Source organism: Bicyclus anynana, chromosome 5, assembly GCF_947172395.1.
Source record: "Bicyclus anynana chromosome 5, ilBicAnyn1.1, whole genome shotgun sequence".
In the NCBI taxonomy this organism is placed as follows: Eukaryota; Metazoa; Arthropoda; class Insecta; order Lepidoptera; family Nymphalidae; genus Bicyclus; species Bicyclus anynana.
Window position 1 is genome coordinate 443,702 of NC_069087.1, and position 25,551 is coordinate 469,252.

Below are 25,551 nucleotides of genomic sequence, written 5' to 3' on the forward strand. Positions count from 1 at the left end.
CTCGACGAGAATGTATTCGTTTTTGAATTTTGTATTTGTGACGGGTATGACACCCGTCGTGTTCCGTGCGCTCCATCTGCCTATTACAGATTAATCTGTGGTCTACTCTACAAAATTATTTTCGAGATCGAGCGAAATGAAACACATCGAAATCAGTAATTCAAATTTAATACTGTCTAAGAAATAATTAAGTTATTAGCTTAAATACAAAAAGCAATTAACGCGATTAAAATGCACATATTCCCCGTCATACGAATACAAAACAAAACATTTGTACAGTGTTCCGTAGCTTCTAGTTCAGTCTGTTTAAACAAAAAAAAAATAACCAAAAAACATTTCACTACACATATCTATTACTTAATTTAGATTAAATCATTAACTCACACATTTCACAGCCTTTACCAATGTTCACACAATTTTTTTAAAGAAAAATCAAAGTAAAGATCGTGACACTCAAACTTCTTCGTGCTACTATCTGAAAGGTCTAGGATACGCACTACGAAATATTTCGACGTGAGAAACAATTATTATCGACCAGTAGCGGTAAAATCAAAAACATCGCCCTCTCTTTTGTTGTTATGGAGTAAAAAGAGAAAATTATATTTCAACTTCACCGCTATTGGTCGATAATAAATATGCTGTTCTCTCATCACCAGACATCTCGTTGGTCTGGACTTATTTATCTGTCCATTATTGGTCGCCCATCATTTACATAGAGCTTACTGAATGTTAAAAGAGTTTCCATTAGCCTGTACTGGTCGGTACCAAATTATCAAATGAAACAGAATGGCGTGCACAACATGTTACGTACGTCCAGAGTAAGCATGCAGAGAAGCAGCACAGTATTATCTTTGTACCGTGGGCGCCACTGTGTCTATACTCCTATTAAATAAAAAACGCGAATCATTGAGATACGTATAAAAATCGCAAGTTTGTGCATACCAAAGCTGTAAATTGAGTTATCTGTGTACAATGAACATTTCAGCTGAGCTGCAGGTAACATACGAATAACAAATGTATATAACATACGACTTTCTAATATTCTTTATACTAGAAACCCACATGGAAATTACAACATGAGTAGTTACTTTCCACATGTGGGAGGAGCTGCGTGAGTGCGACGACCTTTACAAAGTATATCTACGGAACCCTCGCATACATTAATTATCCTATTATTATTATTATTAGTGATAGTTTAAGAGCTTGATACTGTAATCGATCTATAAATAATAAGATAAGAGCAATGTTATTTAAACATATTCCTAGCAGTGATTGTATAATATCTCCGCTCGCGAAGTGAAACTTTAGTTATTGATTTTTTATGCGCATATCGCATGCACCAAAAATTCAGGATTGCGCTGGCTTCAGAATAACACTACGGTAACGGTGCGGTAAAAAAAGTTTGTACAGTAATGTTGTGTCCATACATAGCGCGGCAATCGCGCCGCGCTGTTTGGACACGCCCTTAGATGGAATACCGATAGATCGATTACAGCACCCGGCGGACGCTAATCAATATATTAGTCATACCTATAGGTACGCTTAATTGGTTCTTTTAAAATTATACTGAGATCCATTTTAATTACTAGTACTATTATTAAATAAACATGTTACTTATTGCGATTTCGTTTAGACAAGTACAAAAAAAAATATTGCGGTCGGCTCAGCCGTCTGAAGAAGGAACACATAATAGCTCATACACTAAACCGATCTTTGATTAAAATCCAAGCTGCTGCTGCAAGCTGCGCGTGTATTTCTGATATGATTACGGAAACAAATCGCATCTAGTCCGTAAACTACTATAAAAATTGCTTAACCGCCCCCTGCTTATTTTTAATGGTTCGACTTATTTTTCAAATATTACTTTTAAGCCTAATAAGTAATTTGAATTTGAAAAGAATTTTAATATAATATGTACTTAGGTAATATTACCATTACCAATAGGTAATTTTTAAATACACATTTTTTTAAAACATCACAAATATTAAAAGTTTTTACTACAACCAGAGACTGTATATTCAAAGGCGTATTGCACGAGTTAAAACGGACCTGCGTGTATATATTGTATGTTACTGTATGAGTTGTACTAAACGTTGATCGAACTACCTACTTATATAGATACATAAAAGAACAACAAACTAAATCATACGATGTGAATTTTGTACTATCTACCTCTGCCAATCTTATAATAATTTAGAACAGCTGCCACCAAAAATGTGCAATAGCTAGGGGCAAGGATAAGTAGTGTTAATACACAGACAGCAACACAGCACATGAGTAGTAACAATGTGTACCGTTTAGGTACGCCTGAAATTGACAAATGAAATGAAAGTAGTTACAAAGTATTGTTTTTTGGAAATAGTCGAAAATCTAATTCGGACCGCTCAAAATATTTCGGTCGAGTTCAGTGTTCTTTGAATGAATAATACAAATACACAGACATACGTGTTAAGGGACGACTGCTGACTAGAGGGTTTCAGTTAAGACTTATTTTGAGCTGAGTATTCTGATGTGATATTGTTTAACATTGACAACTTTTATTAGAACAAATGATATTGTTTAAAAGTAAGTCTCATATTTAAAGTCTGGGAAAAACATAAGGAAATACTTTTCTTTCTCTTTTGATAATTGTAGCACTGGTTTCTTGAATACAGTTTTGTCACATTCAAAATTATACTGTACACGCGTTCAACTATAACTTTGTAAATTAAATTAAATTTAACTTCTGCATTTACATGTATTTCAATCGAATACACTATAATTAATTATTAGGAAAATATACCAGAAGGTAATTTTTAATTAGCAATGAAAAATGATAGACTTAGGTACCTACACATGATTAGAATTTATCATATCAAAATATACACGAAAATAAACTTTTAAGACATTCTCCGTGTTTCGTAATAGTGTCCATTTCAAATCAAGTATTTATATTTATACCTTACGAGTACTATTGATTTTTCCGTGCTTTAGTTAGTTTGTATGCAATGTAATTTGTAGAATGTAACGATTTTACGTATATGGGATTAAAATAACGAATAACATAAATGAAAAATAAAGCTAATAACAACCGCAGGAAATCACATCTAGAGTATGTACTTAATGATAAGCATAGGTAAGTTTTACAGCGTATATTGCATTTAATAATCGTGATAATATGAGAATAAAACGTGCATACCAAAACACAGATCTAAAAAAACAAAATCTCTTCATTTTGACCTTCCACAAATAATGAAATAACAAATTAATTTAGTCAAAAGATGCACTTACACAAGAAAAAATGCTTTTTAACTTTATGCACCTTCGCGAGAGCAACATATCTATTCCAACGAAAGAGAGAAATTGACTGAACCTAAACGAATGAATATTTGGCAATATCACGTGTCAACGGCATGATCAATGGAGCAATTTAAAACAATTGTTGAATTTTATTAAAATTTCTCCACATTGATCAATATGTGTTGTCAAGCAGTAATTGTTTCAGAAATTTCCCGTGTAAGCGCACTGTTAACCAATCGCAGTCAACATACGTTCGTGTACGCAAGTATAGTCGTCAATGTGTTTCAGTATAAAGACAACACATTCCTCGTGATGTCTCATTTCCATTATACGTAGGCAGAGCTGGATGTTTTAAAATTAATAATACATACATGAAATTTTTCTAAGTATATCAATTTACAATGTGCCGTTTAACATTAAAAAATTAAAACAAATAAATACTTATTTCACAATACTGACTGACACTAAAACTAAAATATAAGATCAATGCAATATCGACAAATTAAAATAATAAATATAAAAGTAATAACTTAATTACAAAAAATATAATAATTGTTTACATGACCTTGCACTTTAACAACACTATCCTATTTACACAGATACCTAATCATTACAAATGCTAATAAATTAAGCAATATTAAAACTAATTTGTGAAAGTGTTGGCTTCTCCTCTAGTATCACTACAAGATTTTTGTTTTGAAATAAAGTAAATTGGCAGGATCAAAAATAGCGTATTCCTTTTGTAGTATCAATGGAGGTACATGGTAGCAGTCGGGTAAACATCCTCTTTTACTTGAAAAATTCTCAGATTCAAATAATAATCTCTACCCAAACAAAATATGTGAGGGGCTGTGTATCATTTATATAATACATTTTAATTTTAAACTATACATCAATATGTTTGATGTTTATATTTGTAATTAGCCCAGACTAGTCAGAAAATACTGTGATCAAATCAGTCCAGAGAATATTTTTGAAAAAGAAATACACAATTTTTTAAAGCACGTACGTCCGAGTATTCCCAGCAAAGGCGTTCGTCACACGCGTGCGTGCGGCAGACGCATTGCGAATTTCTAAGGAATTGAAACAGCGCCATCTAGTGGCACTACTACACAATTTCATATAATTTCGCGTTTACGTTAACGCAATAGTAACAGTATAAAAACATTGAAAACTTCCACTGGTCGCATGTATGCGACGTGCACACACTACACATACGACGAAAGTCTACGCTGGTGACGCTACAGTGCGGTCGCACAAAATACTATTCTCAGTTGGCAGCATTTGTTTCAATCAGGTATAATTTTCACTGTGTAACGCTAAATATCACTAACCGTAAAATAAAATGTTAAAACGATTCAACTCAGATCAAACTTGAAGCCAGTTCAAGCTTAAAATTTTCCAACCATAAACAGTAATATAGCAGCATAAATTATTAAAAGTTTTATATCTTTTAATAAAGATCGGCATAGAATCGCTCGCACACGCTTCCGCTTTCATTATAATTCAAATTAGATATGGTGCACAATTCAACTCGAACATGTGGTGAGTTTCACAGTGGTGTACGGCTCGGGTGCGGCTAGGCGCGCGGGGCGAGCGTGGCGCGCTCCGGGCGCTCCGGGCGCTCGTCGTCGCTGGCGTTGCGCTGCAGGCCGGCGAACAGCGCGCGCGCCGCGCCCGCGCCCACGCGCCGCCAGCCGCCGCGCGCGCCGCGAACCGCGTAGCGCGCCTCCTCGTAGCCGGCCCGCACGCCTAGCACGATGCTGAGCGCCGACGCGTCCTGCCCGTGGCAGCCCGAGTAGCGGTACTGCGGCTTCTTGTCGAAGCGGCAGCCGGCCGACTGCGCGCCGATGGGCATGATGCAGTCCAGCGTGAGCGCGCACTGCGTCCACTGGCGCATCACGTCGGGCAGCTCGGGCCGCGGCGCCACCAGCAGGCGCGCCGCGTCCAGCATCTGCACGAACAGGAAGTCGTCGGTGCTGGCGCGCAGGTAGTGGAACATGCGCGGGTGCGTGAGCGACGTGACGGCGGCGCGGCGCGGCCACGCCAGCACGCCCAGCGAGCCGTCGGCGCCCGCGCGCGCCCACAGCGCCGCCAGCTCGGCCGCCGAGCCCGCCCAGCGCTGCGTCGCCTCGCAGTAGATGACGCCGCCCACGCGGCTCAGCGCGTGCTGCACACACACACACACGCTTATACTGACAGTGTACACAAACTATAGCTTGGCAAGTTCGTTCGTAATACTCCCGATGGTCCGCACGGCCCGCGAGGGCGTGTAGTGCCTCCCCACGCACGCACGATTTCACACCCGACGGTCGCCCGCATATCATGGGAGTGCCATCAACGAACTTGCCAAGTTATACACACTCCTAACGCAGACTCGACGGTTTCATTAACGTGAACAGCCAGTCAGGTGAAAGATTTAGAAGTTGTACTTTTATCTTCTTTTAATTAGGTCCGTCTTTTTTATGATTCCCATCCCAGTTATAATAAAATTACTTTCTATAGGATACAATACATAGATGAACTTGAAATAACAGTGGGTAACACGATGATTAATGATAGCTGGTGCTAATTTGCATTCCCATTATCATATACATCAGCTCATTGTACCTATTCATCAAATGAAGTCACACATTATGAATTGCTCATTTAAAAATGTAATGGTGTACGGTCATGGTTCTGTAATTAAGATATGTTTATACTCTTTTACAACAAAAAATATACTTTATCTTATGTCTTAAAATTGTTTAATAACTATCAAATTTTGAGTTCATAAATGTACTCGTAACGTAACAAACAGATATGTAGGTATATGATGTCACAAATTAGTAAAACCATTTAAAACTCGGAAAACGGCAAGACAGATTTAAATTGGTACATCGCGACCTCGCACCTCAATCTGCTGTGCCGAGTACAACACAGTGAGTAGTACGTACGTCACACAACACTCGCAGTGTTTGCAGTCCAATACTACTTATTATTAATTCAGTCTGCCTCATTTTAGACTCACGTCGAGTGGATATAATTAGACCTATAAGTCTATAGTCTGTACCTACTAGAAAGATTTGTAAAAGCGTTTGGAACAGACATATTTTAGTAAATATATTTAAATCATCTACATATATTCTATTCTATTTCGAGGAGTTGAAACTACAAAAAAATTAACTTACAAAGTTTTTTGAATTTGAAAAATCGCAAATCAGAGTTTTCTAAAATTCAATACGCCGACGAACGTTGTGAATTTATGCATAGAGACGGAGAGGTTTTAGGCTCAATTCCCAAATAGGCAGTGTTTGCACCTATGAAGTGCACGCCACTGTGTAGGTATATTATATTACTAATTTCCTTAAGATTTTATCTACTTGCTGGTCTGGTCTGGTAGTACCTATAGTCATGCATGGCGTAGTGACGAACAAACCGTATTTAAACCTTCTGAATACGCGTATTAAACTACGTCACATGATAAAAATACAATCAATCGGTTGATTTCTTGATAAGCTGAATAAACTGTTATAGAAATCATAAAATCGATAAACATTTCATCATGTGTGTCACTCGGCCCCGCCTGCGTTTTATCAGGCCATCGGATATCGATTAGGCGCCTGTTGAGGCGACGAGACCCGGCGGCATCGTAATGTGACAATCGACATCGACTTATCGATCGACTACGACATACATACATTTATAAAAAAAATAGAAAACAATTTCGATCATACTAACTAAACATATTGTTATTAAATAATGCTGCAGCAACTAAGATATTCGTTTCTCTATTAGACTGGTGTTGAATATATTATCGAGTAAAAATTTTAAATGGCTGAACCAATTTTGATGAACACAAGCCCACAAAAACAGCGAGCCTCGATAGCTCAGTGGTAAAGAGGGGACTCACACTGAGGTGTCATGGGTTTATTCCCAGCCTGCTAAATTGTCATTTACAACTCACCCATATAGTGTAGTACACAATATTTCTCACCTGAATGATGAGCGGTCGGAAGGCAGAGATGCTCTCATCGCTGACGTGCGAGGGAAACAGCTCCAGGTCAAAGTCTATCACTGCACACTTCGATGAGTTGCAGTAGTTTGACACCTGCAACATTACAGTGTGACGTTTTTAGTTCAAGTGGAATGGTTTAGAGTAAACATGAGGTAAATTACATTATTCCTTTTTTGCATGAGTGGAAATCAATGACAGACAGAATGACTAAATAAATAACAGAGAATATCTAGCCTCATAGTGAATGCCTGTAGGTAAATGTATCAATCTGAAGCAAAAGCACCTCAAGTGCATGTATTATCTATTTAACTACTTGTACTTCAGAAGTTGAATCACATGTTTCAAGAATGCATTTAATGGTGTGAAAATTAACAAGGATATTCTTGACTGATGGATCAAGGAACATACACAGTAGACAATAGTCCTTAAATGGAGTCAACTGTGAAGAGATTCCTCACTCTCACTCGCAAAGCCGTGAATACCAGTTGGTGGTCAGGGTGCCCGAGCAATTGCTTGGACATTAAAAAGCCCCACAAGCAGAGAAGCAGTTATTTTTATAATTTTTAATTCCTTTAAGCATTTATCATTACCATGGCCAGTGAGTAGGGCTTCAACCCTAAGTTATAAACGAGGATGGTGTAAGGCAAGCGAGCAGCTGCCCGCACAAATGCCACAACCAGGGCATGCTCATCGTTCCTGGCATGTGTCACCAGTGCTGGTACAGTGGTGTTGTGCCAGGCCTCCGTCTGCCCCTCCAGCCCCACCAGTCGCAGGTAGCGCTCTTCTTGTACCAGGTGCTGTTCCTCTTCATCACGGAGCTGCTCCTGGGACAGAGAAACCTGTTTTGTTGTGATGATAATTTTATATTAGTAAACTATGCAATTATATATGAATAAGGAAAATTAGACAAAAGCTGCTTCTTGAAAGTCATATTGCAATTACACTATGTACAAAGTAAAATAATTTGAGATTCGAGTACAATGGTAGATTATTGTTATTGTTATATAAAATAAATTTGGTTTTGTTCAATACTGATTGAGAATTTAAATTTAATTTAAAATGTTTAAGCAATAGTCAGTCTATTGCTTAAAAATTTTAAATTAAATTTATAATTAAACAGCAATAGTTTAAATTTGAGTTTACAATAATTGTTGTTTGTATTCTCACATTTTAGACTTTGTTAATATTACTAGAAGAAGGAAATATACTTGGCTATTCGACACTTGGGTTTTTTATAGAAATTCAACTGCCATACTATAGCTTCTCTTGTGGTAAATTGTTTTAGTGGTATTTCCTCCAAGCATCTTCATCATTAACGAGTTCTTCAAGTGTGTAGTAACCTTGACTTAGTAAATTACATTTAAATGATTATGGACAACTAGACTGAGAGATTAGACATCTGATGGATGTTCAGAATGAATAGTAGCGATTTACAGCCGCTACATTCAATGACTAGTCAATGATTGGTGATGGCAGATGGTAGTCAATAAGATAGGTACCTGAAAGTCTTTGATATGTTGATGAGTCTGCGTGACGATGTTTTGGAACGACTGCGGCGGCTGCGAGTGGAAAATGATCAGGAACAGACTTATTGCAAACACTGACGTAGAAAACAGCAAAAAACTTTTAGTTTTCATTTTGATCACATTATCACTACACTTTAATCGAGTACTCTTTTCATGGTTTTTTTGTTAAAAAACTTCCTACATCTTTGTTCAAGTTCTTTTTATAAATTTTAGCAAATCAATAACACTGACAGTAGCCTACACACCCCAAACAAATTATGTAAACATTGAGAGCTTTATTCGGTTGATGCTACACACATTTGCAGAACCATTATTGTGCATAGATATATTAATAATGAATAATGATCTGATTTAGAAAAAAATAAAAAACTGCTTATTTCAAGATAGCAGATACACTCGTAAACGGTAAAGTTAAAATTGACGGACGACGGTGCTCACGGCCTCACGGTAATTTTTTGACAACTTTGATTTGACAAATACTGTACAACACAGAATAATAGTAAATAATTGAATCACAGACGACAAATAAAGAGTTGAATACAACATTAAAAATCCTAGACGATCACAGCTTAGCTAAGTGATATAAACTACAAGTTTTTGGCCGGTTTTTATGCCATTCAATTAAACAAACTGGCATTTTTAGGGAACTCTTTACACGACGAAAACGAGTACAACAATGAAACATCGATTCTATAGCAACAGTTTTTATAAACGCGTTAGATTCTTGATCTTTGACAGAGGGATAACGGTTTACAAGGCAGTTCCTTTTTTTATGGTCTAAGGTTTATGTTTATTGTTCACATTTCACATAATAAAAAATGCAAAAATGTCACATTTAATGTAAAGGTTTGTTAATATCTAATTAAGATAAAAGAATTTTAATCCCTGTAGCTCCGAAAATAATGATCGCAGATACCATGTAACTTTTAGGCTTTTAAAAAATTGCTTTACCTACTATTAGCATAATCTTATTTAAAAAAATTGTCATCATCTCAATTGCACGACAACAATGCATAATTTGTTTTGAGGTAATGCAATTACTTATTTGAAATGATAAATAAATAAAATAAAAATAAATAATGTCTAACGCAAACGATTGAATTTGACAGATGAAAACGTTCGATTTTACTTGTCGAACGGCTAATTTAGATTATGTAAGCCATTGTTTGGGCATCGATAGTCGATCGATAGCTAACGAATTTTTTAATGCAAATTAGTTTTACTTCCAAACTTCAGTTTCATTGTAATTTGAAGGTAATTTGAGTTTTTTTTCGCTTATTGGTCTAACAAGTGATAGGCAAGTAGTAGATGTAGTCCGGGTGAATGCCACAGATAGTGAATGCTAAAATCCAAATGTCAAGTACTAACCAATTTTAATTAAACTGTGGTCAATTTACCGGACCATCAAGTCATCAAAGTCAATGTCATTGTCATTTGTAATGTCAATTGTCAACAAAAGTACGGTTGTGTTGTGTAGGATACGATTAAAACTAAAATTATTTGTTGAATTAACCATTTACACGTACACATTTTTAGATTTGAATTAACAAAAAGTATACATTTTTTTAAATATAATGTCCAACGTATCGAAACGAAGAAAAGACGGCTCCAGAGCCAAGATCAAGGTATCTAAAGGAGGTCGTAGGAGAATGCACGTAGCAAAGCGCATCTGAATAAAAAAGCATTGAAATAACATCTATTGTTAACCATGAGTTGTACTATTTTGATAAGAAAGAAATTTCGGCAGTTTTTAACGGAAGAAAATCTTGATAAGAAATCGCGATACTTTAAGTTTCTAAGTTTTAGGTTATTGACGTACTGTTATACGTATTCCGATATGGATGAGATAAGTTATTTACAACATTATAACATTGACCTGTCACACCATGTATATTAAGCCGTGTAGCTGCATGGCAAGTATAGTTATATCATGTTCAACAATCAATAGAACTCTTAATGCAGAGAAAATTATGATATAGTTTTGAATGCAACAGGTTTTATATTATGAGTCATCGAGATCACAGTCACACTTACAAATGTGAAAGTTGTGGACATTTGAATGTATTAAATACTTAACTCAATTACTTTGGACAATTTTTAATGAAATTAATGTATGGTTTTATTACATTTTGAGATGAATACCTATAAATTTTAATGTATTTAATTCTAGGAAAATAGTAAATAAACTTATTGTAGTTATATTATAATAAGTTTCACTTAGAGAACATTAATTTAAATGATTAAATTGCATTTTGAAGAAGAGGGGACAGTCTTACTCATCAGATATCTATGCATTTTTATTTTAAAATAATTCAGCAGGAAAAATAATTTGGCCGAATGTGTATGAAGAGAAAGGAGAAAGCACATCAAAGAAATAAAAACTTCATAAATAATTTAGAAAGCCTACATTACATTAGATTATACTGAACATGTTTCATTTTTATTATAATAATTAATGGAATAACCTTTATTATTATAATTACTAGTTGTTTTTGTGTAAAATTATGAAATCTTTTTGTTCTAACAGACCATGGGCGACCACAAGGAATTCCTGAAGAGGATCACAAAGACCTTGTACTACGGAGAGCTTCCTACTCTGCCCTGCCTTAGTCTGCCAGTCACTGGTATACATTATTAAGTATTGAGATAACTGAAAATAGTAAAGTACTTGTAACTTTAAGTTAAGGTAGCTAGTTGATGACTGTGACTGAAACTAATGATGATCATAAATGATAAGAATAAAATAGTAATTATTTGAAAGATTGTGTAGTGTTCTATTGCAATCAGCCGTTAAATGTACAGTTTTGTTGCAGAAATCTCATGCGAGATGTGGTCGGACGCGCAGCGCGGGCGCTCGCTGCGGCGCCTGCACGCAGACGCAGCGGCGCGCATCGCTCGCTCTGCGTGCGTGTCTCCGTGCGCGCTCGTGCTCGCCGTCCTGTACCTCGAGCGCTTGAAGCGCTGCAACGCCGACTACCTCACCGCTGCCGCGCCCGATCATCTCTTCCTCATCTCACTGGTACTTTATAACATTAGGTTATTGGCAACCATATGTGATTGACATCTATTTGATAGTTAATGTGCAAAGCCATTCCAACGTTTGTGTTTCTCTCCACAATGATTTGTGTGAATATTCAAAATTGAGAAAGAATAAGCATCTCTGCAGAAGTCTTTAAAGACAACCTTTTCTTTGGGCTCCATCTGGCAAGCAAAACAAAAGTAGAGTGTTCAAGCCTTTTAAGGTAGGAATAAATTAATAATGTATTTATTATAGAAGTAGAACTTTATGACCACGTTACAGATGGTAAGCAACAAGTTCTTACAAGACGATGGGGAGGACGACGAGGTGATCTGCTCCGAGTGGGCGGCGTCTGGGGGACTTGATCTCAGCCAGCTCAACAAACTTGAAGTGGATTTCCTTAATGCTATAGTGAGTTATTATTTATTAACTTGAAAAGAAGTTAGAGTGATTTAATGCTTAAATACAATTTCAGTTCATAGAATGTGATTTTCAAAACAACATTCATTTTACTAATATTTGAAGCCTCAATATGAACCTCAGTGCTATGAACTGAAGGTGGTGATATGATCCCCGCCCCTCGTTCCCGTCTCTATTTATGTCTGTAATCTCGCAATTAAATTATTATCTAGCAATTAAAATCTTATTATTAGTATTATTAATCCAGCAACTAAAGCCAATATTACTCGTAAAATATTTCTGCATAAATCTTCACCCTAAAGGGCACAATTCACACTGAGGTTATAAGTTTGGTCTATCAGAATGTTGTTGTACCCACTCCTGACACAGTCTTTATGACAGATCGAAAGGGGAGAATAACTTATATAAAATGTATAACTGATATTCTTAAAAAATTTAGGATTGGAATGTGTTTGTGAGCGAGAAGTCGTTCGAGGCGGGGCTGGCGTGGCTCGAGCGACAGGTGGCGCTGCGGCAGGCGCGCGCGCGCGGCTTCTTCACTTACTCTGACCTGGCCGCCGCCAGCGACACCGCGCTGCTGGCCGCCGTGGCCAGGGACGCTGTCCTGGGCCTCTCGGCGATCCTGGCCCTGCTGACGTCGGCCGTGCTGCTGCTGCTGGCGCACAGCGCGGCCCGAACTGCCCTCTCCGCTCAGACGTCCGCCGCATCTCCCCTCACAACCGCACAAGTCACTCCCAATATGCCCAACACTACTGTTGAAACACAAGACAATGATAATCTGTCTCGTTTGAACGAATACCCCACCAGCTTCGAGTGTTGCGACGGATGGTCTAAGTACCAGGAGACTGTGGAGACAAAGAGGAATTGGTTTGATGCAGTTGTGCTTCACGATTGGAAATCATTTGAGCCGTGGTGGTCTAAGACTTCCGTCTTGAACTGGTTGTATCAAAGCTCGTTGATCAATCCCATGCAGAAATGGCTAGAGAAAATAAATCTGTACACAGAATTCTTCAAAGCCCAGGATGTCCTCCCAGGACTGGAACAGTGCGACGGTAGCAGGAGATACAGCGAGAGGCGCTGCGTCCGCCAGTGGCTCAATCTTAGTAAACTAAACGTTTTCGTGGCGTCCATGTCTGATCGATAGATTAAGTTTTACACGCGATTTATGTAGAAGTGAGGTGAGGATGTACTGTAAACTTTCTTTTGAGGAGATTTTTAGTGTTACATCACGCTCCACATGCATTCTGCATTCTTTATATATTAATAGTAAATAAAAATATAACAACGATCTATTTTTTTAAATAAAAATTATATTCTGGCCTCACTTAAAAAGGAGCAACTTTCATTACTCTATTCCGTGTTTTCAATACGTGTCAGGTCCCGTACCAAAGGCGCGTAAAAAGCTTCGCTTTAAAAAACCATCCTCGCCGCTTCCATGTCCCTCCATTCTGTACGCTAAGTGCGCGAAAAAAATGTAATTTTTATGGGTAGGTTGTCTGTATAATTATTAATTTAAAACGCTCTAATGTAAAGCAATGACAGTTATATTGATGTTGACCCAGTACTTAGGCCTAGCATGCGTCAACGACATTCTCCTGAAGAGAAGAAGAGATTCGACCAATAGCGACAGAGCAACAAAAGAAAGTGATATTTTCGACTCTACGGCTATTGGTCAATATTTGTTTTGCTCGTGAGTTAAGTCGTGGTGCATACTGGTCATCTGTTAACACCATTAACCATTTTGTTCATTACCTACTGCAACAGATAGGTCTAGTGAAGGTACTATACTATACATTAAAGTATACGGTACTCATGGTCGTGCTCCCTCCACCCGTGCACCCGCGTCAGTGACAGTTTTATCTATTGTATCATTATTATCTAGTTACGGCAAAATAAATTGGATTTGGTGATATCACAAATGAAAGAAAAAAGGTGTAACGTTATTGTGTAAGTGTTTTTTTTTTATAAATCAAACGTTTATACTTAAAAATCTTATCATTCAAAAAAAACATTAACCATTGTAAACTCTACTATGTATATATTTTTGTACGTGTTGTAACTAAATAAAACGCATTTTTTTATATAATAAAGTGTTTATTTTCATAATATAAAAATATTGTATTGCAAAGTACAAAAATACTTGATACATGATATAATTCCATAAACATTGATTGAGCAATCGCTTCTAAAAAAATGCATATCTGGTAATACATACAAACGTTCTAGCAACCAGTCAATTCATAGACTCGTCGAACAATCATTTCCCTATGCCTATAGTTTAGCCTACTACTCTGCGCGTTATCAACTGAGTTGTGATGCCATAAATGTCAATAATAGAAGGGGCAATGATTGATGGCCCGACGACTCAGTTGATAACCCTCCCAAATAGTAGGCTATTCATTTCCACCGATACAATTTCATGTGCAGCACCAATATTGTTCTGAATGGAGAGACTATACCTATTTAATACATAAAAATCTAAACATGACTATTACTGTTTAGACTATTGGCACAAAATATAATTATTTATTATCGAATCTCATACAGCTGGGCAGAGGAGCCCACGAGGGGATTTTGGATTTACTCGAGCGCCATAGATTATGTGGTTGTTTAGTTACACTAAAAATTGAGCATTTCCTAAATCTGTCGATTTGTGGGTAACTTTACGATATGCGAAAATGACCAAGTTTTTAATATAATATGACGATTTCAGCAAGATTTGAACTTGAACTGAAATTAAAAATATTATTTAACTTTTACCGAACCATTTATTCTTATCATAAACAGCAGTGCATTGCTCTACTGGGACCAAACGATTATCGATAGCCTATAGCTTTCCTCGATAAGTGAGCTATCTAACACTGAAAGAATTTTTAAAATCGGACCAGTAGTTCCTGAGATTAGCGCGTTCAACCAAACAAACAAATGGACCTGGTGCTGGTCGATCGGTCATTGATAACTGACGATAATCTGGTTAAAGTTGAAAAAGAAAAAGTATCAAAATACCTTGCTCACGAGATCACCGCCATGTGGAATGTTGAGTCAACTATAATTGTTCCGAATTCCGATAGTCGTTTAAGTCAATGGTATGAGAGTACCTACTATAGAATTATAGCGAAAAGTTTCGACACCTTATGAAGCTTTCGCTTCACAGTTGGATTAAGGGTCAGATACAGAAGGCAGTGATTCTTATGACGGCACGCATTGTGAGGAGGTTCCTAACTCTGGGCACTCAAAATGTCCCGCAACGGGAGAGCTATTTTATTTATTGGTTTTAATAGTGTTTTGTATTATTAAGCATTGTCAAACAATAAAAAGAAAGATACATAAATGAGAAAAAAACCGCGACGCTCGAGTAACACTAAAAAGTATAAACCGCAATCACTTTCTGCTTTATAATAAGCAGCGCAAGCTTGAGATATTATAACCTTAGCTAATATTTATTTACAGAATATTTTCCTGGGGTTACATACTCTACATGTACATTAACTATAAGTATTTATAGAATGTAGATAAGTCAAATAAATGTTTTATAAAGTTTTCGCACTCTTACATCGTTAATTCAAGCTTATAAAATACATATCTATCAAAAATGTAAAAAATATCTATAGAACACTTTGTGTTATAGTCATAGTCAATCACGTCCTAGAGAAATATTGTTGTTTTATACATTTTAATATTATTATTGAAAGTGTAAATGCGTTATATAGCCTTCCATTAAAATGCATTGGTTAATTATGTTAAGTTTACAGGTAAATTACTTAATTATAGTTGACAGGCAGACTGCATGCTTGTTTTCTTTTATCTATAGATGTACTATAGAATAAATACATTAAACAGTATATTCAATTATAAGCTTATAATACTATACCACACAAAACAAATCAATATGTCATTTATAAACAATATTGAAGTGTGTTTTTAAGAAGTGTGAACTTTAAAAAAAAAATACTAAGTGTCTGTCTGCGAATTCTAAATTACTGTGTTGTATTAAAGCTATTTACACGATACTAAAACATAATCCAACTTTTTTTAAATATTTGTCTATCTGTTTGTCTGGGCTAAAAATTGGAACAGCTGAACGGATTATAATGGGACTTTCAGCGGCAGATAGAGGAGGAGCAACATATTTATCCCGTAAAATACATGTTTTCTGGGCATTTGTGAAAACGGAATTTCACGCGTACGTCCGCTAGTTGTATAATGAATGATAGCACCACTTCATGGATTTACTCGCGCAGCTTCCCTTATGAGGGAATACGAGGATAAAATATAGCAGTGTCACTCACTGATAATGTAGCTTTCTATTGGTGAAAGAAAATTTCTAATCAGCCCAACAGTATTTGAGTTTATTCGTTACACAATATTTCTTCTTTAAAATATTAGTATAGATATTGAATAAATATTTAATTTATTGTCTTTAAAATATAGTATGAATTATATGTGTAAAATAATAATAATTATCTTAGTAACTAAAATGTACATTATTAACTTACATTACATTTTTTTTTATATTTTATGCATTTATTTATTTATACATAGATACTAGTGTAAATGTTGAAGATATTCCAATACAAGGTGTCGGGTTGGGGTCACAAGTCACATCGGTCGCACCTACGTCTCGTAGAGTCCGGGGTGCAGGTAGAGGCGGTCGTTGAACCCCCAGCGGTCCACGGACGAGGTCTGGATGTGGAAGTGCGCGTGCAGCTGCATGTCCACCAGCGTGAACAGCTTCTCCACGTGGCAGTCGTGCGCGCGCGCCGCGAACACGGCGCACAGCGTCTGGATGTACCAGCTGCCGGCCAGCCCGTCGCGGTACGACACGCTGCCCGGCAGCGTCGAGTGCGCGATGAGGATGTCGGAATACACGCGGTCGCGCGGCCGGCCCGGCGCCGGCTCGGGCGGCGGCGCGTGGCGCGGCGCGCGCGCCTGCCCGTCCGCCACCGCGCCGCCGCCCGCCCCGCCCGCGCCGCCCGCCCAGCCCGCGCGCGGCCGCGTCAGGTAGTCCTCGTTGGAGCCCCTGCACAGGTACACACTCATGACACGATGGCAGCAAGTGGTGGGTTGTACAGTACACGTCATAGATACGACAAGGATGACGAGCAATGACTTGTACATAGGCAAGAAAGCCGACCGGAAACGCCAAGTACTGCAAGACTTCGAGCCTTGAGGTCTGTGGCACTGTGGGAGGCAGAGTAGGTTGTATATGTCGGCGAGTGACTTATTTGATAGGTTAACAAAATCAACGTTAATTATTGTGATAATATTAGAATCAGACTTTCATGTAATTAGGATTTAATTATTTACTGTCTAAATAAATAAGACTGTAAAAGGTTGATCACGCGACACTCGTTCATTAACAACGCGTCGGTACCCGCGTAAATAGCGCGTAACCGGTACGCTTGACATAGTGAGAGCACCCTGCCCCCACTGTAGTCTGCTAGTTGAGCAGATGAGTTGTAATCGAGTCTTTGAAATGGATAGTCGTTTTCCATTTGTTAAGCATAGTGAAATAGTGATAGAGATGTAGAAGTTAACTGTGCGCATTATACCGGAGTCCAGACTCGACGACTCGAGCATAGAACGTCTAACCACAGTCAACATTACGCTCATACATACTACTACTATACGCTCATACATGGTAAACTGCCGCCGCGGGATTTCGCCCGCGTGGTTCCCGTTGCCGTCGGAATACGGCAATGGAATATATAACAATATATATCCTATAGCCTTCCTCGATAAATGGGCTATCTAACACTGAAAGCATTCTTCAAATCGGACCAGTAGTTCCTGAGATTAGTGCGTTCAATCAAACAAACCAACAAACTCTTCAGCTTTATAATATTAGTATAGATGGAAAGTTTAATAGTAAGTTCTTACTTTCTGCATATTTTAAAAGGGCCAGAATACAATGTCTGCCTTCTGAACAATTTTGGGCACTTACTGAAAGACAAGGTTTTGATTTTTGATTTGTTGGGAAATAAAACTAAAGGAACATTAGCAATGCAAAAACAATATTCAATTACTCGTATCATATGCAAGTAGACGCTAAGCAACTGTTTTTTGACATATTATGGATTTCGATGTAATACATACGTCATACATTTCTCTCGTATTGTTTTGTATACTCTAAATAATAATTTGACGTCTGCGCTTTGTCGACATTCCTAGGTAACACAGGGCACGCGCGCCACTCACCGGCACAGCTGGAAGATGAACACCTTGGGGATGTCGCGCAGCGCGGGGAAGTTCTTGTTGTTGAAGTGGTCCACGATCTCGGAGATGCGCACGAGCTTGCCGTCGTGGCAGCGGATCTCGTTGTCGCTGCTGCCGGTCAGCTCGTAGCCGTGCGACGACACCACCACGAACACGCACTCCGTGTCCACGATCACGTCCTTGAGGAACTTCAGCGTGTCCAGGGTCTCCTGCGACACATTCGCGTTACATTTGACTGATGACCGTACACGTACTCACTGTCACTGTCACAGGTGCGTACGGTACAAAACGATATAGTTTAGTTAATAATGTAACTTTTAGAGATGGTAGATCTTGAGTCATTCAAATATAAAGTGTCATTTTTTTACATCTCCAAACGTTTAGATTTGGATAAAGTTGAGGAAAAAATATTACAAATTTCAAAAGCTGAGTTTGGTAGCCAAAATTTATAATAAGTTGACGGCCTCGGTGGCGCAGTGGTATGCGCGGTGGATTTACAAGATGGAGGTCCTACGTTCTAACCTCGGCTGGGCTGATTGAGATGTTCTTAATTGGTCCAGGTCTGGCTGTTGGGAGGCTTCTATCGTGGCTAGTTACCATCCTACCGGCAAAGACGTACCGTCAAGCGATTTACCGTTCCAGTACGATGTCGTGTAGAAACCAAAAGGGGTGTGGAATACAACCTCCTCTTAAAAAGTTAGCCCGCTTCCATCTCAGATTGCATCATCGCTTACCATCGAGAGATCTGGCAATCAAGAAACAAACAAGAAAAACAAGGTTTTTGGACATAAACTTGTGCTGAAACATTACATCATGTCAGTACTCACGCTCCTGGTCAGGTCCTGGTAGGACAGCACCCTGAATCCCAGCTCAGTGAACAGGTACTTGAGGTTCTTGCAGTCCACGTCCACGCCGTAGCGGTAGGGCTCCATGTTGTTGGGGAACTCGATGTAGCTGAAGACCACGAGGAAGCCGCGGTTGCGGCCGCGCGTGCGGTAAAGCTTGATGTCTGCGAACACGCGCTAGCAATCACACTTACTCCAAAAATCTTAAATATAACCAATTTGAATTTCAAACAACTTACATCGCCCTGTCTATAATGAATCTCAGTTAGTTTCCTACTCCCCAGTTTCAAGTGTTTAATCCTATCAATCAAGGCAAACTTGCAGCGAGCACAATGCTATAGTGTAATTTTTATTTTTATTCAGCATTATGAAACCACCGATGGTGATGCATGTGTCTGTAAAGCTAGTTTAAATTTTATATAATAAATAATCTTAATAACATTTGCTATTCGTAATGCCGCCTTGTATGCGGGCACGCACACACTGCCGCGTGTTTTTTATTGTAAGCACGCTCAAATTGATGTCGTTATTCGCAGGTTAAGCAAATGTATTTACTGTAGCTTACCACCACCATTGTATTCAGCAAATTTAGTTGACTTCACAACATGGAATTGTGGAATTCTTGAAGGGTCTGGCATATCCTTGCTGGAAGGCAACGGTTCTGGCAATGGATCCAACACGGCTGGAAAAAACAAATGTACATAAGAACTGAAAAGTGACTTATATTCCAAATTAACACTTTCAATATCACCCACTTGTATGATTTACCCACTTTTACTTGTTTCTCCAGTTTTCGATTTTTTCTTCTTGTCACTCAAACTAACGTAATCGCTCTCGAGAGAATATTCACCTGCACAAAAAGTCACTTTAAATGAATTACATTTAGTATACAATGTGTTAAACAAAACAGTTAATGTGTGTTCTTTTATAATAAGAGAGATTAAAGGAAACAATCAGCTCTCCCTTTCCTACTTTAATCAATACTAATATTATAAAGAGGTAATGTGGGTGAAACCGCAGGGCGTCGTCTAGTATCACACTAATATTATAAAGGCGAAAGTTTGTGTGTAAGTATATTTGTTCCTCTTTTATGCTGCCGCTACTGAAGCGATTTGGCTGACATTTGGAATGGAAATAGATTTTAATCTGGATTAACATCCCGGAAAAACCCATGGTTCCCGCGGGATTTGTGAATAACTGAATACCACGTGGACGAAGTCGCGAGCGTCCGCTTATAATACATAATGTGAAATTGTTAATAATTTTTAATTGTACAGTTTTTTAAAAGAGCAGGGCTACTGTATTTCCTGTTTGCTCTTCTTGGCAGAATCAGTACACACTGACCAACTTGCATAAATTTGATTTACTAGATATTTACTAGTACTTGGCACAGGGTTCCTCGGCGACCGTATGTGCAGGGAGCTGTCAGGGTCCAGCTCTCGCACCAGGTCCCAGTAGCCGGCCTCAGAGAGTGCATCCACAAGATGACCAAAGGCATCTGGGCCACGCCGCATCAAATCCATGTAGAGAAGCCGTTTGCGTGATCTAACATCTTTATTGGTGTCCTAAAAACAATAATTATGTAACAAGCTCAGTATTTTACCATTATATTTAATAGTTGAGGGAATAAACAGACACAACAAAGAACACAATCACATGCTACATTGTGCTGCCCTGTACCAGTCAACCTGAGGTATGTCAACTTGTTTTATGTAAATAATTGTAATTTTGTAACTAAAATAGTTTAAAATTTTGCAAATCCATTAGCTAATGAGCCTTACTAGGGCTGATTCACTAAACCAGCAATTGCTATGCCATTAGATCAGCAAGATTTGAAAATTCAGGCCATTAAATCAGCAAGAAAACTAACTTACCTTGTATGGCTCTATCATTTGCTCAGAAAATACACCTTTTTCATACAAAGAAGACACCATTAGGTCCAAATCAGTTTGTTCTACTAGAGAAATAAAGTTGCTTTGTATAGCCTTTCTGTGTTCCTCCTGCATGATGGAACCTGTATATACAAAGTACTTATATATTATATAGACTTATATTTTATATAGGCTAAATAGGTATCACTTACTGTGGTAAAATAATAATATATTCCAATGAATTCAGAACCTCCACTTTCTTTTTGAAGTCAGTTAAAAACAAATATCAAAACATACAATAAAATAGCCCAGTCTCAGTCGTGATAGCCCAGTGGATATGACCTCTGCTTCCAATTCCGGAGGGTGTGGGTTCGAATCTGGTCTGCGGCATGCACCTCCAACTTTTCAGTTGTGTGCATTTTAAGAAATTAAATATCACATGTCTCAATCGGTGAAGGAAAACATCGTGAGAAAAACTGCATACCAGAGAATTATCTTAATTCTCTGCGTGTGTGAAGTCTGCCAATCGGCATTGGGCCAGCGTGGTGGAGAATTGGCCTTATCCCTCTCATTCTGAGAGGAGACTCGAGCTCAGCAGTGAGCCGAATATGGGTTGATGACGACAATAAAATATAACAAAGCCATTATTATCAGCCCATTTGGTGAGAACCCCTTTCATAAAGGAAAGGTAATTTGGAGTGTGATAGTGTAGTAACCAAGTAACTAGCAGCCCATAACTCTATTTGTGTGAAATTTTCACAAAAACCACAAGAACCATGGATTTTTCTAAAATAAAAAGTAAACTGTTCTGCTGTATGCTTAACTTAGCTACACTCCAGAAGTTTCGAAGTACTTTTTTTATAGTCAAAACATATCACTCTAAGTCCGCAAGCACGCAGCAGCAGTCACGTTGGAGCAGCAAAGTTAGGCTATTCTCCACAGCGCGCTCATATAAGAGAGGAAGCTTGGTAGCGGCAGTTAGTGGGTGTGGGACATTCAAAAATCTGCTGATGACGATGAATCATTGTTTATTGAAACCACAAACAACCTACTTGGGTATTAATTCAATTTTAAAGTTTTGTGGTTTTAATTTAGCAACACCACTATAACAAAATAAAACACTAAAGGGAATTTACTAATCTGAGTTTTAAAATCGAGCTCTAAAATTACTTACGTTTAATGTAGTTTTCTAACAAATAAATCCAATATTAGGTTAAACTAAGTACAACTCATAAAAAATTTCTTTCTCGGATAATATAGTCTTTGAATGTTTAAATTTCTATTTGTTTACAATTTTATTTTACACAATGAAATGGATGAGTAAATATTTATTCGATGTCGTTTTTTTTTATACTAACGTCAAACGTCACGTCACTTTGCGTCAAAGTCAAACCAATACCAAAGAGCGTCAAACTTTAATCAATGGTCAAACCTTTAACAATTTAAATGAAGGTTTTTTACAAAATATTCTTTTTTAACTTGTATTTTAGTCGAGTACGTACAATATTTGGGCGGGAAATCTCGACTAAAATACTAAAGTTGACCGAAATAGGCGCTTTGCACCGATTAAAGGAGTCAGGCCTAATTCGGATCCATTCGGACATAGAGGAATGAGAAAATGGAGATGCATCGCGATCCGCGTGCGCAAATTCACGAACAAAATTGTCTGTCGTTTTTTTGAGGGGGACGAGGTAAACTCACACATCGAAAATATTTAACACCAATAAAAATATTCTATGTCCTTACACTACACACAATAATAAATTTTACTCGCATTACACACACGCTTAATTTTTATTTTTATTTTCGATTACTGATCGATGTTTGGCTGTTTCGTCAAAAGAATCGATTCTTTTTATAATTTTTTTTTTTTGTTTTTATTAGAAATTTGATAAAATTAAGAGTTAAATACTTTCAAATGAAACATTATGCCATTTAACTGCACAAACCGGCATTTTTAGGGAGCTCTTTACACGACGAAAACGATTACAACAATGAAACATCGATTCTATAGAAACAGTTTTTAAAAACACGTTAGATCATAGATTTTTGATCTTTGCCAGAGGGTAACGGTTACCGAGTCAGGTCCTGTTATTCAAATGGTCTAAGAAGTGGTGGGGTGTTTACATTATCATAATTTTTGAATTCGTTAAAATCCCACAGACCACAGTTAAAATAAAATTGGTAACACTGGGGCCTAATTGTCTAACGGAGTTCATTGATCGTAAAGTTCATACGATCGGCTACGATCAACGATCAATCGTAACTTTACATTGGTATTGTCTAATTTAGTTCATTATATGAAGACCGGATGGTGAACGATGAACTGAAATCATTCATGAAGATTGCGTATTGTTTATGCAAAACGATAGTGAAACTATCGTTAATAATATTATCAAATTTAAGTCAAACTCCATAATAATGCATATATTTTAACAAAGTTTTATGTCTTTTGTTTAAAACATTAAAGAAGCATTAAATTTCACGAAAAATATCTACTATTGAAGAAAATAGCGTGAGAAAATGGTACATGCAACTCAAGTAACAAAACGCAATTAACGAATTTAACCAAGGGCTATTTGGACTATTTGGTAATCTCCCTGTTGTCTGTGTAGGCTAGTGTCAAAATAATGGGGTATCCTATTAGTCTGTGGTGAAACATAGCATATTAATAACCTGTGGATTACAAATTTCAATTTATCAAAACAAATTTTTATTTTTCAGGTTTTAAAGAGAATTTAGATATTGAGCAAAGTTTTACTAAATTATAGTGATCTTAGGAGCAAAGTTTACTTCGTTTGTGTTATTGTTAATCAAAAATATAAAAGTAAACAAAAAAGAAAACTACCTCTATCTATATAATTTTGTCGATGTCCATTTCTTAAGAAGTTTCTCATTAAAACAACCCTTATATAACTCAGGCAAGGCAGGTGTTTAGATATGATGGAACTTGGAATTAGAATAAAATTCTCGTGCAAATCTTTAAACATAAACGTGTATTCCTCAAGGTGAAAAATTAAAAGTGAAGTTTACATTACAAAGGTTATAATTATCACTGACAACTGACATATGACGTTTATTTATTTTTTAAGTTTTAAGTGTTACCCTATTAGTAAAAATGAACATGCCCCCGCACGTTGGAAGCTTGCCTTTCAACCAGACTCTTCTTCGTTTATCAATGGACAAATCTTGCTGAAAGCTCGACGAACAACTCCAGTTGACGTTTTTATATCCGCCACTCTGTTAATGCCATCTGTGCCGGGGTAAACAGCAACCACACGGCCTAATTTCCATTTTAGTGGTGGTAAATGGTCTTCTTTGATTATTACGAGACTGCCCACCTTAAAAACTTCTCGGTTAGACCTCCATTTGCCTCGTTGTTGTAACTCAGCGATGTATTCTTTGCTCCAACGAGTCCAGAAGTGCTGGCGAAGCTGTTCTATTCTTTGGAATCGCGTTAAATAAGATACCGAACTTTCAGTATAGTCAGGAGCTGGGAGTGCCGTCAGTGGTCGACCAATAAGAAAATGACCAGGCGTCAGTGGCATGAGATCATCAGGTTCTGTAGATAGTGGAGTAAGCGGGCGCGAGTTGAGGATAGATTCGATTTGTACCAACACAGTGTAGAGTTCTTCATATGTCAGATTACAATTTCCCAACACTCGTTGCAAATGAAATTTGACAGACTTAACACCAGCCTCCCAGAGACCACCGAAGTGAGGAGCATATGCAGGAATGAAACGAAAATTGATGCCCTCATTAGCTACAGTCTCAGACAATGAATTGCAATTGCTTTTTATAAATTTACTTATTTCATTAAATGCACCTACCATGGACGTTCCGTTATCAGAAAATAAAGTTTTCATTTTTCCGCGGCGACTAATTTGTCTCTTAAGCGCAGCGATAAAATTATTACTGGTTAAGTCTCCCACTAATTCGATATGTACTGCTTTGGTGGCAAAACAAACGAAAATAACTACATACACCTTTACTAACCTACATCCTCTACCTTGACGACTAGCAGACAAAATTGGCCCAGCATAGTCGACACCTACGGAGTTTTCAAAAGGAAACCCACCAGGCTGCAACCGTTTTGAAGGCAGGTTACCCATTAGAGGAGCACCTACTTTGCCTCGCATACGAGTGCATCGGATGCAATTTCGGTAGCATGCTTTAGCCAAATTACGACCGCCTATCGGCCAGTAATGTTCGCGAATGGATGCCAACAAAAGTTGCGGCCCTGCATGCATTAGTCTCTTATGCTCAAAATTAAATAATACCTTTGTAAAATTATGTGTGGACTGTAAGATGATTGGGTATTTTTTATCATACGAAAAACTGGAATTCTTTAAGCGACCACCCACGCGCATCAATAGGT

At 37.7% G+C, this 25,551-nt stretch overlaps 3 protein-coding genes across 5 annotated transcripts; 1 reads left to right on the forward strand and 2 right to left on the reverse strand.

Moving 5' to 3' along the window:
* Positions 1-150: 150 nt before the first annotated feature.
* Positions 151-9,261, reverse strand: LOC112048014 (uncharacterized). 2 transcript variants are annotated; one of them, XM_024085348.2, is made up of 4 exons: positions 8,776-9,261; positions 7,867-8,100; positions 7,256-7,369; positions 151-5,449 (listed from the first exon to the last, which is right to left on the reverse strand). In XM_024085348.2, the coding sequence occupies exons 1-4, from the start codon at positions 8,911-8,913 to the stop codon at positions 4,859-4,861; spliced, it is 1,077 nt and encodes a 358-aa protein (XP_023941116.1). In that variant the 5' UTR covers positions 8,914-9,261; the 3' UTR covers positions 151-4,858. The 2 variants fall into 2 exon arrangements, with proteins under 2 accessions (XP_023941116.1, XP_023941115.1); XM_024085347.2 differs by having other exon boundaries at positions 7,867-8,115.
* Positions 9,262-10,231: 970 nt separating this feature from the next.
* LOC112048013 (protein CNPPD1) lies at positions 10,232-14,331 on the forward strand. The gene is made up of 5 exons (XM_024085345.2): positions 10,232-10,427; positions 11,330-11,426; positions 11,616-11,821; positions 12,104-12,232; positions 12,681-14,331. The coding sequence occupies exons 1-5, from the start codon at positions 10,377-10,379 to the stop codon at positions 13,383-13,385; spliced, it is 1,188 nt and encodes a 395-aa protein (XP_023941113.2). The 5' UTR covers positions 10,232-10,376; the 3' UTR covers positions 13,386-14,331.
* LOC112048012 (caspase Dronc) lies at positions 14,315-24,163 on the reverse strand. 2 transcript variants are annotated; one of them, XM_052881742.1, is made up of 8 exons: positions 24,022-24,163; positions 21,177-21,316; positions 20,681-20,867; positions 20,075-20,152; positions 19,868-19,984; positions 19,285-19,466; positions 18,440-18,666; positions 14,315-17,261 (listed from the first exon to the last, which is right to left on the reverse strand). In XM_052881742.1, exons 1-8 carry the CDS (start codon positions 24,161-24,163, stop codon positions 16,856-16,858), a joined length of 1,479 nt encoding a protein of 492 aa, XP_052737702.1. In that variant the 3' UTR covers positions 14,315-16,855. The 2 variants fall into 2 exon arrangements, with proteins under 2 accessions (XP_052737702.1, XP_023941112.2); XM_024085344.2 differs by lacking the exon at positions 24,022-24,163 and adding an exon at positions 22,348-22,563.
* Positions 24,164-25,551: the final 1,388 nt, after the last annotated feature.